Source organism: Phyllobates terribilis, unplaced genomic scaffold, assembly GCF_046119375.1.
Source record: "Phyllobates terribilis strain yellow unplaced genomic scaffold, ASM4611937v1 Scaffold_11__3_contigs__length_659146591, whole genome shotgun sequence".
Classification (NCBI taxonomy): domain Eukaryota; kingdom Metazoa; phylum Chordata; class Amphibia; order Anura; family Dendrobatidae; genus Phyllobates; species Phyllobates terribilis.
In genome coordinates, this window is record NW_027362771.1 from 280,821,853 (window position 1) to 280,839,828 (window position 17,976).

General features: G+C 40.4%; 1 protein-coding gene across 8 annotated transcripts in view; it reads left to right on the plus strand.

Moving 5' to 3' along the window:
- Window positions 1-17,976, plus strand: part of FRMD4A (FERM domain containing 4A) — a 494,181-nt gene that overhangs the window by 471,350 nt on the left and 4,855 nt on the right. For all 8 annotated transcript variants that reach the window (XM_073652365.1, XM_073652364.1, XM_073652361.1 and 5 more), the window contains 7 exons: window positions 1,724-1,846; window positions 4,272-4,500; window positions 4,809-4,865; window positions 6,520-6,757; window positions 6,993-7,160; window positions 7,900-8,759; window positions 16,778-16,874. In XM_073652365.1, coding sequence (XP_073508466.1) covers window positions 1,724-1,846; window positions 4,272-4,500; window positions 4,809-4,865; window positions 6,520-6,757; window positions 6,993-7,160; window positions 7,900-8,759; window positions 16,778-16,874 — 1,772 coding nt within the window. The remainder of the gene's footprint in view (window positions 1-1,723; window positions 1,847-4,271; window positions 4,501-4,808; window positions 4,866-6,519; window positions 6,758-6,992; window positions 7,161-7,899; window positions 8,760-16,777; window positions 16,875-17,976) is intronic.

Sequence of the window (17,976 nt, forward strand, 5' to 3'; positions counted from 1 at the left end):
CAATAGCACACAATTATATGGTGTGAAAACATTGCAGTGCTTTAAGGGTCAAGGTCTGGAAACTACCTTGGTTCAGAGTGGGTAGCCAGTGAATTGCATACTTAATTACTTCGTGTTTGTTAAAGTTGCTCTCATCCTCCTTTTCCCTAGAAGGAATGTCAGGAATCATAATCATTTCCTGTGAGAATGCTTTAGTAGTGTGGGTGGAAAGCTAAGCAAAGGCAATTGATGAAGAGTGACAAGACCTTGAATAAAGGGATTGTGTTATCTTTACCAATTAAATCTACTTTATGAATCAAGAGCATATGAGGAAAAATTGCCATGTAATTAAAATCATTGCTTTTATTGTTATTTTTGGCATATGAGGATTACAATTTTATTTGGAACAGTTCAGAGTGACCTTGTATACGTATATCATATAGACAAAAAAATCTAAAAATTGAGGCAGCACATCCAATATTGTGAAGAAAAGTGTTAGGATCCTAATTCCCACAAACCAGAACGATTCCTACATTTTTTTTAATACATTGGATGTCCTGCCTCATTTTGTTTTGCCTTGAAGATAGGATGATGAGCCAGTTGTGCTGCTATTTTGTGGATTTGTGTATCATACAATGTATAAATGGTATTATTCTGGAAATATACAGTAAATCATTATATTAGCCATTAATCCTTGTGATCATTAGAGTAGTCAAAAAAAGTCTGCAGTTTCATCACCGCAACAAGTCAAAACAAGATAGTAATGCTGACGACTACTAATAACCAAATTTCTCTAATTGTTTCCCTGCCATATAATATACGCAAATTAAGAAACGTTGAACTTGAGTCTTTTTTCAACTATGTAACTAAATTGCTAGGATTATCGTAATAGAAATCCTTCTCCACAAATATTTTATTTCTCGCCTACTGCAATACATGTAATGTAGTACAGTTTGAATCAGACTTTTCTGTCTATTCCATGAGCTGGATATTGGGAGAGTAGACAAAGAGGGCAGGGATACATGTGCCCTAAGTGCGGGGCCACCAACAACCCAATCTACTTTGGCTAAGATATTTCTATTTGGGTATAGGAGTGTGACCTGAACCTTAGGGTGCTTTCACATTGCGTTTAAGCACCCATTCAGTGGTCTCATTGGGGCTTACAGTATGTCCAAATTCCCTGCAAAACTGGATTGGGACGTATGCGCCAACGGAACTATAATGGTGCTGGCAGAGCAAACGGTGCTCCGAAGTGCATAATTTCCGGGAGTAAACGCCTACTGGAGGCCGACACTGAAATGTACTACACTGTTTCTGAGTGTCTGTTTCCAGTAGGCGTATACTCCTGAAAATGATGCACCACAGACCACACGTTCACTCTGCCAACACCCTTCTAATCTATAGCCCCGTCGGAACATACGTCCCAACCCGTTTTGCATTTTGTTCAGATGTAAGCCCCAACGGGGCCACTGAACAGGTGCCTAAACACAATGTGAAAGCACCCTTTCCTCTAGGTGAAGGAAAACCTAGCTACAACTTTATAAAAAATATAACCACATTTAGTTTACTGCTTCCACTGACCTGTAGATTGTTAATTAATATATAAAAGTTAATGCAAAGTTCAAAGAGGTAACATCATTATTAAATATGCATTATAATAGCCTTTATCATATAGACATATTCTGGAGAATTATATAATATCTCAGTCCTAGAATATACTAAACGTTTTGTCATTTCTTCGTAGGAACTTACAGGCAAACTGCCAAGAGAGTATCCATTAGATCCAGGAGAGGAGCCTCCTGCTGTTCGACGGCGAATAGGAACATCATTTAAACTGGATGAACAAAAACTACATGCGAAAGGGGAGGTGAGGCCAAATGGGGATGTACGGATTATAATGGTGTCTGAGAGTACTTCTGTCACATAAGGCAAAAGTAAAGGAAACTGTGTATATATAATAATTGCACATTAATGTAGTAAGTAGACAGAGCAATAGAGCTCTGTCTACATTAAATGATGGGATTGAGCTTTATGGGACACTTTTACATATGAAACGATCAGTATGGCTGTATAGGCTCAGCCATAACTCTACTTCCATGTATAAACATGTACTAACAGGTTCCCTATAAGCCATATTTCCCTATCATTTCACTTATTTTGACGGGTAGTAGCCATTTTGTTTTCATAGATGCACTAATCTTTAGGTAAATGATCTATGTACCCATCATATTTCTTTTGTGTATGATACTGCGTTCTGCACAGCCTTTGCTAGCTGATCTTGGTTGATTTGTAAATGCAGTGATTGAAGGAGGTTCTCTGATTCACAATGCTGTGGATCAGTATTTATTTATAAATGGCTGTGCCCATAATAACAAAAAGAGGAGACTTTCTGAAGTTTAGGAATGTCTTCGAGGATGTGTATTTATCCATGTCATGGGTGGGTTTTGTATTAGATCTCCGGACACTCAGTGCCAGGTTATGGTGTGCTGCAACACAGCTGTGATTGTCTCATATTACTAACTATGGGGATTTCGTATTGGAGTGAGAAAATACTTTGTCTTTTCTCAGCCACCCACTGAATCAGATGCTAGCCCCATGTTCTTGGCACTGAGTCATTCTGTAGCTATGCTGCTTCAACAAAAACTAGCCAGTGATTCACAGTAGAAGCAACAGAACTTATGTGTTCTAGCTTACATTGTATGCTATAGTACCATAAACTTTGTCTCTGACAAAGAACATCATAATGGACTAGACTGCCTTTGCTTCAGTGAAAATAAAGGTGCTTTCACACTGCATTTTGGCACCCGTTCTTGGGTCTTGTCGGGGTTTACGTCTGAACACCCCTGCAAAATGAGATTCGGGCGAATGCGCCGATGTGGCCATAGACTATAATGTTCCCGACTGTGTGAACAAGTGCTCCGTCATGCATGATTTTTGGGTGTATGGAGACGGACACCCAGATGCAGTCTAAAATGCAGTGTGAAAGCACCCTTAGTCATGGAGATCTGCTTTGTGCTGGTTTGTCATAGGTTTATATTCCTATCTCCTCTTCCCACCATTCTTAGGGTGAATGAACTGAACCACGGCTGGAAAAACAACTTAAGCTGCTTTTAGGACAAGAATTTGTCAGACCATTGTCTGGAGTGACTTATGAGCCTCCAGACATCTTTGCTATTGTTGAGTTTCCTGAGCATTATACGGTTTAATCAGATTTCTAGACAAGATAGATTGCAGATAGAACAAGGATCTATCTATGCTTCTAACATATTTCAGATTAGTAATGATATTGTACAGAACTGTGGTAGTTTATTGGAGGCTGCTTTTTATGATGGTAATATGTTTGCTGCTCCAGATGCACATTGCTGGGGGCCATGTAGGCACTCAAACTCCTGATTCTTCACAAGTCATACTTCTGTTACAAAACTCCTTTTTTAGGTGCTCTAAAAAGCTTTTCTCTACTATTGTACTTCGATCATTCCCTTGTTTTTCTATGGGAGCAGGGATCCTAAAATGTAAATTGAAGAGAAGAAATACTGTGTTACTGACCAATATTATTATTATGCATGCAATTGTTTCGCATGTAGTCGTGTGACAAAGTGGCATGTGTAAATGCTATTGTTCCTATCATTAACTTTTATACCATATATAACATGTAAACATCTTACCTATCAAAGGGATAAGTGATAAATGTATGAATTCTAGCCTCTAAGCACCCCATTGATCTTGAGAAGGCCAGTCCCTGTGTAAATGAAGCTGTGGTCGGCACACCAATCCATTCCAACGCTGTGATCCAGTGGATAGATGATACATGTCTTTAGTGTGAAAACTCCTTTATATTAAACTTTGGTTTGTTTTTTTTTATTTAAAAAAAAAAACTGCTTTTGAATGAAAGGGTTACCAAAATGCAGCTTTTTATGTTTTGTTTGATGATTAAGGAGTTAAAGAGAAAAAAAAAAAGTGGCTTAAGGTGTTTTCCAAGATATGTGCTCAGAACTCTGTGATGCGTTTGAACATAACCTGAAATTAAAAGCTCTTTTATCCCTGTTTCATTTAGGGAGATGAAGGAAACCATGTGTGACTCATGAGAGTTGTGGTCACATTACTTGGACTGATGTATGAATGTGCAAGCAGTCTAAGTATAGTTCAGTTTACAGGGTGGTAATTTCACTAAATGAACTTACATAAGATGGAAAGTCCTTTGGTAACATAAATTGCACTAAAACAGTTAGAATATTTCTCAATATGAATATATGAATTGAGAATCAAGAGTAATATTTGAAATCTTGTTTTAGGAAGTTGAGCTGGAACGTCTCGAGAGAGAATTTGCCATTCAGTCCCAGATTACAGAGGCAGCTCGTCGGTTGGCCAGTGACCCTCACATAAGCAAAAAGCTAAAGAAGCAGAGAAAGACCTCATACCTCAATGCACTAAAGAAACTACAGGAGATTGAAAACGCCATTAATGACTATAGGATCAAGTCTGGAAAAAAGCCTACGCAGAGGGCATCCTTAATCATAGATGGTGAGTGTAATACCCAAACTCATCTGTAAATCTCTTAATGTACTAATTAATAATTATTCATATCATAGAATCATAGAATGTTAGAGTTGGAAGGGACCTTCAGGGTCATCTGGTCCAACCCCCTGCTGAATGCAGGATTCACTAAACTATCTCAGACACTTCACTATAAGGAACAGAAATGTAAATGGATAGCAAGAAAAGTCATGTTATCTGCAAAGAGCTATTGTAATTTTAGGTAAAGAGCGTAGGTGAGCATGTTGGACAGGTCAATGAACTTTTCCTTTCCTATGGTTTATATTTCCTTACAGAAGCAAACCTCGGCAGTGAAGACAGCTCACTATCTGATGCCCTCGTACTTGAGGATGGTATGTGTTGTACAACAGAGAGCAATTGGGCGTACAAATTGCGGTTTGGGTTGTAGCTATATTAATCTTTAAAATCTTTAAAATCTATACTTTATTCACAAAACCTGCCCTGTTTATGGTGAATTATGTTGTTGTATATACGATATCATTTTAATATCAGCATTCCTCCAGGCTACCATACTGCAGCGATAGCAACCAGTTCATACAAGAAACAATATAGCCTGTTTTCTGTTACTCGAAAATACAGGCAGATAATACCTACTTATGGCACCCTCCAGCTACACCTTATGCCTTATCGAAGAACCTTTTTTTATAGTTAAGCCCCAGTCTGTAGAATGTATATTTTTGAAGATATGAAATAAATCTTCACTGAACTTGTTTTAACTGGACAACCCCTTTATCGCCTGTATAAAAGATTTCTGATAACTTGCCCCCCCACACCATTACTGACCCACTGCCAAACCGGCCATGCTGAAGGATGTTGCAGGCAGCAGATTGCTCTCCACGGCGTCTCCAGACTCTGTCACATGTGCTCAGTGTGAACCTGCTTTCATCTGTGAAGAGCACAGGGCGCCTTTGCCAATCCTTGTGTTCTGTGGCAAATGGCAAGCGTCCTGCACTGTGTTGGGCTGTGAGCACAACCCCCATCTGTGGACATCGGGTCCTCATACCTCATGGAGTCGGTTTCTAACCATTTGTGCAGACACCTGCACATTTGTGGCCTGCTGGAGGTCATTTTGCAGGGTTCTGGCAGTGCTCCTCCTGTTCCTCCTTGCACAAAGGAGGAGGTAACAGTCCTGCTGCTGGGTTGTTGCCCTCCTATGGCTCCCTCCATATCTCCTGGTATCTGCTCCATGCTCTGGACACTGTGCTGACAGACATAGCTACCCTTCTCGCCACAGCTCGCACTGATGTGCCATCACTACCTGAGCAACTTCTGTGGGTTGTACTGTAGACACCGCCTCATGCTACTGTACCTCTAGGGGTGAGAGCAAGGGCAAAATGAAAAAGTGACCAAAACAACAACCAAAAAGGATGAGAACTCCTTTATGGATGAGATACTCCTTTATAGGGGGTATCTTGCTAATGCCTGTCATTTCTACCAGTTGTTTGTTCCATTTGCACAACAGCAGGAGAAATTGATTCACAATCAGTGTTGCTTCATAACTGGACAGGTAGATTTCACAGAAGTGTTATTGACTTTACATTGTGCTGTTTAAGTGTTCCCTTTATTTTTTTGAGCAGTGTGTGTGTGTGTGTGTGTGTGTGTGTGTGTGTGTGTGTGTGTGTGTATAGGCATCAAAACTATGAATTAACACATGAGAATGCCAAGAGTGTGCAAAGCATATATAATTAGATCACTTCATTATGTTTCATCAATAACAAGGCCTCTTTTCACACTGAAATCATGGCTTCCACTTTTATAAGGCCTTGATGGATGTGGTGAATCTGTTTTACAATAGTTGCTGTTTTCTTGAGGTCTGTCAAATTTGCAGTTTTACTTACTATATAAAATAGTATAGCCTGCTGCCATTTTTGAGCAAAGAAACAAAGAAACCTGACAGAAAAGAACTAACATGCATGTGAATATAAACGTTTATGCTTAGGTCTAACTTTGCTGTGCTTCTAAATATCTCTTGTTTTCCATATGCAGAAGATTCTCAGGCTCCCAGCATCATGTCTCCTATGCAGTCCCCTCATAAAGGCCTACCACCAAGACCTCCGTCACATGCCAGACCGCACCCTCCACAGTCACTGGATGGACTAAGACAGTTGCACTACCAGAGAAATGACTATGACAAATCGCCCATAAAACCTAAAATGTGGAGTGAAAGTTCCTTAGATGAACCATATGAAAAATTGAAGAAAAAATCATCACATAGTCATTCCAGGTAACCACTGCTTCAACTTGACTTCAGGCTCCCAAACCAGACAGGCAGATACTTTGATAATCATTGACTATCTGCATTTCTCTGCATGTTATCAGAAATATTAGAATTTTTTTATCTATTAATCTTGATGCCAATTTCATTAAAAGTTTTCTTGTTGAATCTGTGTTCATTCTAGCTTTGTAGGCCATACAGATGTTCCAGACATCGAAATAGTAATACTATATTTCCATTGCAGCAACCACAAGAGGTTTCCCAGCACGGGCAGCTGTTCAGAAGCAGGTGGGAGTAACTCTCTGCAGAATAGTCCCATCCGGACCCTCCCTCACTGGAATTCTCAGTCCAGCATGCCATCCACCCCTGACTTACGAATACGAAGCCCGCATCATTATGTTCATTCAACTAGGTAATACATGTTAATTCTCTGCGGTGAATAATGGACTATAAGACACTAGTTACTTGTATGTGAAAATGCGGCAGTGCCTTCTATCATAATTGAGTGACTATGATGTAGAAGCCACTTAATGACCTGGTCAATTAAAATGATATACACTTATAGCTAATTATTATGGGTTAATTACTTAAATGTCTGGCATGGCTACAATGTTTAATAACTGCATTGTATTCTTACTGTAAGGGCTCGTTCAGATGAGTGTATAAATCGGAAAAGTGCTATCTGATTTTAGATCTGATTTTAGATCCGATAGTACACAGACAGCAACATTAAAAAAAAATGTATGAAATTAGATCGACTATGTGGGAGTTTTTAATAATTACTTACCCTGTTATATTATTTCATAGTCATGTGGTGTTTGCTAAAAGCATCTAGTAGAATCAATTAGCGCATTGTTCTTTGATTGCATAGAGCATTTTATTCTGCAATACTATAAAGTGCTATGAAACAGAACGTTCCTAGTTTTGTTTTTTAATCTTACAATCAATAGCTGTTTTCTGTCACTACCATCTTGTAAAGCAATAAGATCACTGGATTGTGGCTTGATTTAGAAGTGCTTGCCAAGAGAAGCCTATTCATTCATATGAAATACATAGCGGGGAATAAAATGACACAGTAATTAGAGGCTGCACATTATGGAGAAAATATTGTTTTTTTGTGATCTAAAAAGGCAATTGTTTCTACTTGACAGATCTGTGGACATCAGCCCTACAAGACTACATAGCTTAGCACAGCACTTTAGGCACCGCAGTTCCAGCTTGGAGTCACAAGGAAAGCTTTTGGGCTCTGAAAATGAAACTGGGAGTCCAGATTTCTACACCCCAAGGACTCGTAGCAGTAATGGTTCTGACCCAATGGATGACTGCTCCTCTTGTACTAGCCATTCCAGTTCTGAACATTATTACCCAGCCCAGATAAATCCTAACTACTCAACACTGGCTGAGGACTCTCCCTCCAAGGCCAGGGAAAGACAAAGACATAGACACAAGTCTAATGGTAACCTTGTATCCTCCAATTCAGGGAGCATGCCCAATCTGGCTGCTAGAAATGGAACCGGACACCATGGGGTATACCTGCATAGCCAGAGCCAACCTTCATCACAGTATAGGATAAAAGAGTACCCTTTGTACATTGAAGGAAGCTCAACGCCTGTTGTGGTGCGGAGTCTAGAAAATGACCAAGAGGGACACTATAGTGTCAAAGCACAATTCAAGACGTCAAACTCGTATACTGCAGGAGGGATGTACAAGGAGAACTGGCATGGGGATGATACTGTAGACTCTGTGAGGCTCACCCCTTCTCGCTCTCAGATTGTAAGGACTCCATCGCTTGGCAGAGAGGGCCATGATAAGGGCTCAGGCAGGACTGTGGTGTCTGATGAGCTGCGGCAGTGGTACCACAGGTCCGCCTCATCTCAAAAGGAGCACAACAGACTTTCACATACTAGTTCCAACTCATCTGACAGTGGCTCTCAATACAGCACATCTCAAAGCACCTTTGTGGCACACAGCAGGATAACAAGGATGCCTCCAATGTGTAAAGCAACAACAGGTAAGACACGTTCCCCAACATAATGCAGCTTATTTACTGGTGATTTCTGACTATGATAAAGGAGGGTTGAATTAGTGAATGCGGAGCCATCCAGACTTGCAGCACACGGTTTAAAGAGGCATCTGTATAAAAATGTGTACTGAAACCCCCTCATAATCATTAGAGCAGGCTTTTCTTTTTCCTTCTTTTATTTCCATAACCTGAGCTAAAGCTGTTATTTGTGTGATCCAGCTGGTGATATAGCATCTTTGCACACAATTGTGAATGCCTTTTTTTAATATTGATGTCTTACCTTCTATATCTAGAGTAGTAGTGTGGGAAATTTGTAAGATCTAGAGATCTGCCTTTTATATTCACCAGCTTTCCCAAGTGGGTGGTCTGCTGTACTCAGAGGTTCACATGAGCACATTCCCATGCCAAATTTCAGTGTATTCTCTATACATTCTGTTGCGAGCAGAGTAGACCGGATGTGCGCAGCTTGTTGACTCGGGGTCCTACAGATGTTCTTCTGACACTAATCATGTTCTGTTATCAATTATTTCCCTCATTGTTTCTATCCAGATATTTTCACCTTGATTTTACTTAGCTCTTACTTTTTGGAATATTCCTTTTGGCAAAAGGGTATCATTTGTATTATTTGCATGAGCTATTTACGTGCTACAATAATTAAGGTCATGTTCATGGCTGGCACAAGTACATGGATAATATCACTTAAATCCAAACGGATTCCATATTTTTCTTTTAACAATACTTTACTTATATTGCTTGTGCTATTAAACGTACAATATATACCATGAACGCTGATGTGACTAAAGTGACGGCGCCATGGATTACCTGCTCTATTAGGTGCTCCGATAAATGCAATAATTAGGTTTGGTGTTTGATGTTTTTTCAGTGTAAGATACTGTAGTTACTACTTGCTGAGGTCTGCAGGCATAGTCCCAGTATGTCTCCTTCTCACTCAATACTGCGTTTTAATGTCACAATAAAGCTAATGATTACTAATTCAGTCATAGGATCTGTTTCTGGATAAAAGGAGTTTTCTATATGTATACACAGTTATATATATATATATATATATATATATATATATATATATATATATATATATATATATATATATATATATATATATATATATATATATATATATATATATATATATATATATATATATATATATATATTTAATTATGAGGTGTTTTGGTCCACCAGCATGTTTAAATATCAATCCACCAATAAATACCGTACACTCTCGAGTATAAGCCGACCCGAGTATAAGCTGAGGTTACCACAAAAAACTGGGAAAGCTTATTAACTCGAGTATAAGCCTAGGGTGGGAAATGCAGCAGCTACTGGTAAATTTCCCCACCCTGGTACGCATTGCTCCCTCATCCCCAATCCTGGTAAGTGGGCAATGCTTGTCCCCAATCCTGGTATGCATGGCACCCCTCATTCCCAATCCTGGTATGCATGGCACCCTCATCCTGCAATACAGGCATGTATGGCACTCCTCATCCCCCCAATCTTGCTATGTATGGCACCCCTCATCGCCCAATCCTGCTATGTATGGCACCCCTCATCCCCCAATCCTGCTATGTATGGCTCCATCACTGCACACATAAAAAAAAATAAACACTCGTACTCACCTTCCTTCCTCACCTCTGCTCCAGCGCTGCATCCTGTTCTGCTGAAGCAGCTCATGTCAGCATCTGAGCAGCGCATGACATCACTGCCATGCGCTCTCAGATGCGGATGTGGGCTGCTGGCATATTTACTCATCTCCACTCCGGGACTATGGGCGTGGAGAAGAGTGAATTCTTTTTAGTAGCGGGCACTGTCAGCAGGAGCTGTGGCTCAGCGCTCCTCTGTACCCGCTACTAAAAGTGGAGTGGAGAAGAGGGAATATTCATTTCCCTTTAGCAGCGGGCAGACGTGGTAGCTGCAGCAGTGGCTACTGGTGTGTTCCGCTCCTCCGCCGCTGCAACTTTCTCCCCCCCCCCCCCACTATCCACCAACGGAATTTCTATCTACCCGAGTATATCCCCGAGTATAAGCCGAGGGGGACTTTTTCAGCACAAAAAATGTGCTGAAAAACTCTGCTTATACTCAAGTATATACGGTATATGTTTCCTTCAGCATCCTAATGATGGCCATAAACTTACCATAAAAGTTGGTAAACCCTAAATTTTGGATTCAGTTGACAATCTTATGCGTGGGGGCCCCTCAACTCGCCCTGATGGCAGATGTCTTTGAGCATTTTAAAAGACAATATTTCAAATTATTGAGCCACTAGCAAAGGGGACTATTCTCCTTACTGAAGTATACATACTACCGAAGCTGAGGGTTCACTTACGGTGGAGCTGGGAAAAATGGCAGTCTGCTGAAGTAGCATTAGGCTGACAGCTTCTTCATATATATGGCCAGGTTTTAGGCTTGGCGACAGAAAGGTAATGGAGCTAAACCCAGTGGGAATGTGAACAGAGCCCAGGGCAAGACACCTCACAGAAATCTATAAGGTACCAGCTGATATTTTTCATTCGCTGGAAGATTTTTTTTAAACCTTATTTTGATTTACTATGTTGACTGCAATCTGCAGTGGTTAAGGATGAGAAAATCAGAGGGAGGCCCAAGCACTTATTACCAATTACGAATAGCAGAGCTTCTAGTTATTGTTCAGTATTTTCGGCTCCAGTAGTGTATTTCAACATTATATTACTTTGAAATTGAGGTTCCTGCCGTGCTTTTCTGTCTGGTTCTTTTCAAAGACTGCCTAGAGGCGGCTGATGAATGTTAACTAGATGTGAAGCGGAACACAAAACTTCATAACTAATATCTCCATGGCAACCCTGTATACCCGCTCATTCATTCTCTTTTCATGGTTGAATTGGATCCTGGCAGCGAAGGAGATGATGCACAGATTGTACTGTTTGTCCTTACCCCTCTTATAAGACATTGAAAGTTGAATCTGTGATTTTTACCTTTTATTCTCACTAATATAATGGGTTGCATTTCTACCCACCTCTGCCAGGGAGGAGAATGCACCATAGAGGATAATGCATGAGCAGGTGCCACTCTGTTTGAACATGGTGGATTGCTTGAGGAGAGATCCAAGGGCTCCGTAGCAAACAGTAGCTGCTACTATGATACATATAGATTAGGGTTAATCTGCAGGGAAATAGCATTAAAATCACTGCCAGTCATAAGGGCGGTGCAGGAATCGCTTACAGTCACCACTTATACTGTGAGTGAGCTGTGCGCAGTGTGTATGCAGAGGAGGACAATCAATGTGCCAAGAATGATTACAGTCGCGCTCACTGTATGGTGACCAATGACTATAACAGCTCCCCGCACCGCCACTATGACTGGGTGCAAACGCCTAAAACCACTAGGATGGATTAAGGGGCCCTTAGTTATAAACAAAAAAAAAAACCTTTTAAAATTACTCTTTATTAATGATAATTTAAAATATACTAGACACAGACAAAAATTTTATATATATATATATATATATGGACAAGAACAAATACTCAACACAAGTGTATACTGCTATACCCACTAATCACATAGATCTGGAAAAGAATACAAAGGCTCTCCCCAAGGGTAGTAACAACGTGACGGTTTAGAGAAAATGATGGTCTCCTATTATGACCAACATCATAAAAACATAATGGTTTTATGCAGCATAACAGAAGCAGGGTTATAATAACCCCTTTTAAATCACTCAACTCCTTATATGGTTGGTATAACGACCATCAATATACAAGGAGAGGTATCACTTATCTCAAGACCACCAGAAACCAAGTCCCAACGCGTCCCCGTCCCCCCTTAATTTCTCCAGAGGATCATCATAAGGCAGAGCATCCGAGTGCCACAATATGCACTACAGACACATGGCTGGAAAATTCTCAGTGGAACGCTGCGTGCCTGGGTGCGAACGGCTTCAGGGAGAATATAAGTTCATTTTTTTTTCCCCTGAAAATGCTGCTCCAGTATGACAGCCAGCGATGATTTTAACGCTATTTAACTGCAGAATAACCCCATATCTGGATGTAAATAGTGTTTGTGAGCATGACAGGTTCCCTTTAAACCAAATTTATAGAGTAGAACGAGACTACAAGTCCAAGAATAATGTACTTTTAGAAAGCAATGTCTTAACGCCTTTTTTCTGGAGTAAAAAATGGTTCTGATAGTGACTTTTTTTTCCCGTTTAATTCAGTAATTTGCACTTTTTTATGTTTGCTTTGCATGGTTTTATCTGTTTTTATTTTATGCTGCATTATGGTCATGGTTTTCCATATTCAGATATTTTAGCCCATTTCATCATTTGTGACTCTTTGAAATGTCGCAAACTTTTTGCAGAATTGTACTCCAACACCCCAGTGGAGGACAAAATCTGTCTTGTTTTATTTTTGATCAGTCATATACTAATGTGCGACATTTTAAAGCAGGGATGGGGAATCTTTTTTTTTTCTGCCATTTGGGTATTTATACCATCCTTCAGGGGCTGTACAAATTTTGCACTAACTCCACCCACAAAGTACGTCCAGGGCTGTAAATGGCCCGTGAGCCTGAGGTTCCCCCATCCTGGTTTTAAAGGATCATATAACTTTGTGCTTTAAAGAAGTGGAAAAAAAAGGTAAAAGAAAAAAAAAAAGCATCTTTGTTTTTGTGCAAAATTCATCAATTTGTGTATGCCATTTTGAAGAATTTGGTGCAAAAAATGGTAACCATAACACAAAAAAGAAATGCAATAACGCAAAAAAGAAAATAAAAATAATGCAAATGATGAATCAGGACCTAAGTATATAAAAGTCTGCATTATAGACTGAATTCACATCCATTTGAAATTGCAGCATGGTTTAGTGATTCACTATTTTGACTGCCATTGGTAATGACTAATATGCAAACTGGACATAATCTCTCCACTTTGTCTTCTCATAGTTAGGTTTAGGGTTTACCAAAAAATGTTTTACTTTTGCATGCCAGATGTGCCCTTTTACCTGAAGGAGAGCATGCATTTCCTGCAAGGAAATTGGTCTTTAAGTTTCCTGGGAAAGTAGTTTGAGATATGTGTAAAGCCAAACATGTAGGTCAGAATCTTAATTAAGTGAATGAATTGTAGTTTAGATATTAATCTCATTGGAATTTCCAGCTAGTCTCATATATCAAAAACATAACAAGAGTGCATAGCCCTGGAGAGGAAGCTGACGTTATAAATGACCCTGTTTTCAGTCTTTTAGAAGAGCTATTAAATTTTTACAATATGGCACATAATAATAATAACCTCCAGGGATTATGTTGTTGGGGTGATGTGCTGCTTGTAATTTGGTGAGAATTGTTATAATTCTACACATTTCCATCTGTTGTTTCTGGCTGCTCAAGTATATATGTATATAAAAGATGTAACATATTAGAGGGCATGGTTGATTCTAATCATCTTTTAATAAAAACCATATTGGCACTCTAGATTTGTGCTAGCCCTTCTAATTGCAGATACTGTACACCTCACACTGCATCTTCACATCAGGTTAAAATTGTGGTAGTAAAATTGTGTATCCATACATGTCTCCTGCAATAAAGGCCCCCATACATATTAGACTAAAGTCATACATATTAGACTAAAGTCAGCCCAACTCGCCGATTTGGGCAGGATCGTCTGACAGTCTTATGTGTATGGGGGCCTCTTGACTCTCTCCCGGCAGATGTCCAGAGATAAAGGTTGAGAAGTTTGAATTTTAACCGCCGATCACACTCTGTGACTGCAAACTTGTTAATCCTCACATCGTGCATACTGTGCGCTGTCAGGATTCTCCATTGCCGGGAGTGGCGAGCACCTGATCGCAAGTATGTGATTTGCATATATGCAGTCAAGTGCCGAATAGATGGCATGGCCTCGCTCACTGCAAATGTAGTGAGCAAAGCCATACACAGTCTAGTCGAAATGTGGCCGGAAGTATGCATATCGCATACATGCTGTCGCATGCCCAGCCTCTACCGGATAATCTTCAGAACACATAGTGCGCGCGATGTGAGGATTCACAAGTCTGCAGTCACATAGAATAACTAAGACTGTAGCCTAAGGCCAGGCAACCTCTGTAATGTAAAGTAAATTCACAAACCTTACTGCGACTTACTTTGAAATGATGCAGTAGGATTGATCTGAACGTGGACCATAACATTCAGTGAGACTTGAGACTCCCCACTGATTTCCTTTTAGTTCCTTAATAATTTGTATACAATTGTATATGTGGGTCTGTTGCCTGCAAAGGATTCACTGACCATACAGTAGTCTGCTGTGACACAATCTGCTAATGAGTTCTGGAAAACTACTTAAAATAGGTTGACCTCTATGTATGGCCCCTTTTTAATTAAATTGGTCATTGTACTAAGTAATATCCTGTTGCTAGTGTCCCTTCACAATTATCTGTTCATACCAAAATAGCCCCCCAGTGTCTGATTATATCCTACTGGGAAAAGAAGACTCGAGGTGCCCTTACATATAAAAACAAATTCGGCCTAATCCACCACTTTTGATAAGACTAGCTTACTATCCTATGATTCATCTTGGAATCAGGAAAAAAGGAACACCGATCTGAGCTAAAACAGGCAAATGGAGGGCACCAGGGTGGGTGACTACACATGAGAAATGTACAGACACCGTTTCAGTCGCAGAGTTGAGGGTCACTTTAAGGCTATGTGCCCACGTAGCGTTCTTGTAGTGTTTTTACGACCACGAAAATGCTTGTAAAGCCATGCAAAGCAACGTGAATTTGGATGTGCTGTGCACACGATGCGCTAATTTGCGCGCCGAATTCGCATTGCGTTGCAAAACTCAGCATGACCATTTCTACCACGATTATGACGCAAATTCGCGGCCATTGAGGAACATTGAAACGCAGCAAACCCGCAGGTATATGTGGATTTGCTGCGTTTCAATTAAATTCAATGGCTGCGAATTTGCGGTGTAATCGCGGTGCGTGTGGTACCCAGGATGAAGAGGAGACTACAACTCCTCTTCATCCCGGCTACCACGCGATGAAAAAGAGAAATAAGTTACAAATAAAATAACCCTGTATACTCACCTCTCCGGTCTCCTCGGCGTCCCGCGGTGTACTTGCAGGACCTGCGGTGACGTTATTTTAATCAGCTGATGGTCACGCGACCGCTGACGTCAGCGGTCAGGTGATGGTCGCATGACCATCAGCTGACTAAATGACGTCACCGCAGGTCCTGCCAGTCAGTACACCGCGGGACGCTGAGGAGAGAGGATCGCCGGGAGGAGACTGGAGAGGTGAGTATACAGGTTTTTTTTATTTTTAACTTTTAAATTTTTATTTTTTTTACTATAGATGCAACATTTAAAACATCTAAGCTGGTCACACAATATAAATCCATGTCAGTTGCATGGATTTATATTGTGTGACCAACTTGTCAAGCACTTTTCCAAGTGATGCTCAAAATCGCTTGGAAAAGTGCTTGAAAAACGCTAAGGCTGTGTGCCCACGTAGCATTTTTCAAGCGTATATGCTGCGGAATTTCCGCAGCGTAAACGCTTGAAAAACGCATGTATATCCGCACCCCATGGTCCCCAATGGGATTCCGCAAGTTCTATACACATGCTGCGGATTTTTCCGCAGCGTTTATGCCGCGTTCAAAAATCCGCAGCATGTCATTTAATTTTGCGTTTCCGCAAGCGGAATTGCCTTTGTCCAATGCATAAAAAACGCAAGGCAATTCCGCATGTGGAAAACGCGTGATAAACGCGCGAAAAATGCACGATAAACGCGTGCGGAATTCCGCATGCGTTTTTCCGGGAGAGGACTTGCAGAAATGAAGCAGAAATTTTCTGCTTCATTTATGCAACGTGGGCACATAGCCTTAGAGTAACCTTGAATTGTGTCATAGATCAAAGCAGCATATTATGACGTTGTGGAGAATGGAATGCATTAGTCTCGGGATGCATACTTTGCCATTTGTTACATTTTTTTTCATTATTTTCTCTCTGCTTTTCACAGCTGCCTTACCCCATGGTCAGAGGAGTTCAACGCCTTGTAGTGATTTTACAGCCACACCTCCCAGCAGCCCTCACCACATTTTAACATGGCAGACTGGGTAAGTCCTTAGGCTTTGGAAAGATTAGCATTCCTTTCATACCTACCTGAGTATACATCAAAGCGAATTTCTAATGCATTCCATAGGTTTTGTCGGACAGTTACATTAATGGGTGTGTAAACTAAACACCAGGGTGACCAGATGAATGGAATGTGGAAGGCCAGTCTTTATTGGTACTCGGTTGACGATTCCCTTTAATTGATTTTCTTGCTTTTTACCATTAAGTTGGCGTGCTGCTAATGTACTGTGTATGTGTAACTATGTGTATCCTGTCTTCACAACTGATGTGATCAGAAGGCAATTATCTCCAATTTTTATTGATAACAATGTAACACCACTTCTTGTATTGTGTGTATCATTATAATATATTAGGTTAGTTCTATATTTAGTCCCCTGTTTACATGCTTATTACAAATGAGTGATTCAATGCAAATTTTAATAGTCAAACATTTGACAAACTCGGGGAATTGTAATTAGCTTCATGTGAATTGCCTAAAATGGCCACCCTCATTTTACACACTGCAGATTGCTTCAGCCGTAGATGGCTTACATGACATTGGGTGTGGGCAGACAGGCTTCCCCGTAATGCCTTGCAGTTATTACATCACATAGTCCCTTCTGATTGACTGTGGTATACTGTCATAGCCTGTATAAAAGCAGAAATAGGGAATATAGCAGCTATTCTGTGTTGAATCTTGATAGTAAAAGGATGTCACAACTTAAACATAAGAAAAACATAAAACACTGAAGAAACTGTACAGATAGTGTGTGTGTGTGTGTGTTTGTGTGTGACCAGGGGCGGACACAGACTGTAGTGAGCCCCTGTGCAAGAAATTTTTCACTTCTTACATTACATGAGTGATATCTATTGTAAATTCCACAATAGCTCAGAAACCAGCGAATCACTCCACACAGTATACTGGCCCCCATAAAATGCTCCATACAGGATACTGGCCCCCATATAATGCTCCATACAGGATACTGGCCCCCATATAATGCTCCATACAGGATACTGGCCCCCATATAATGCTCCATACGGAATACTGGCCCCCATAAAATGCTCCATACGGAATACTGGCCCCCATATAATGCTCCATACGGA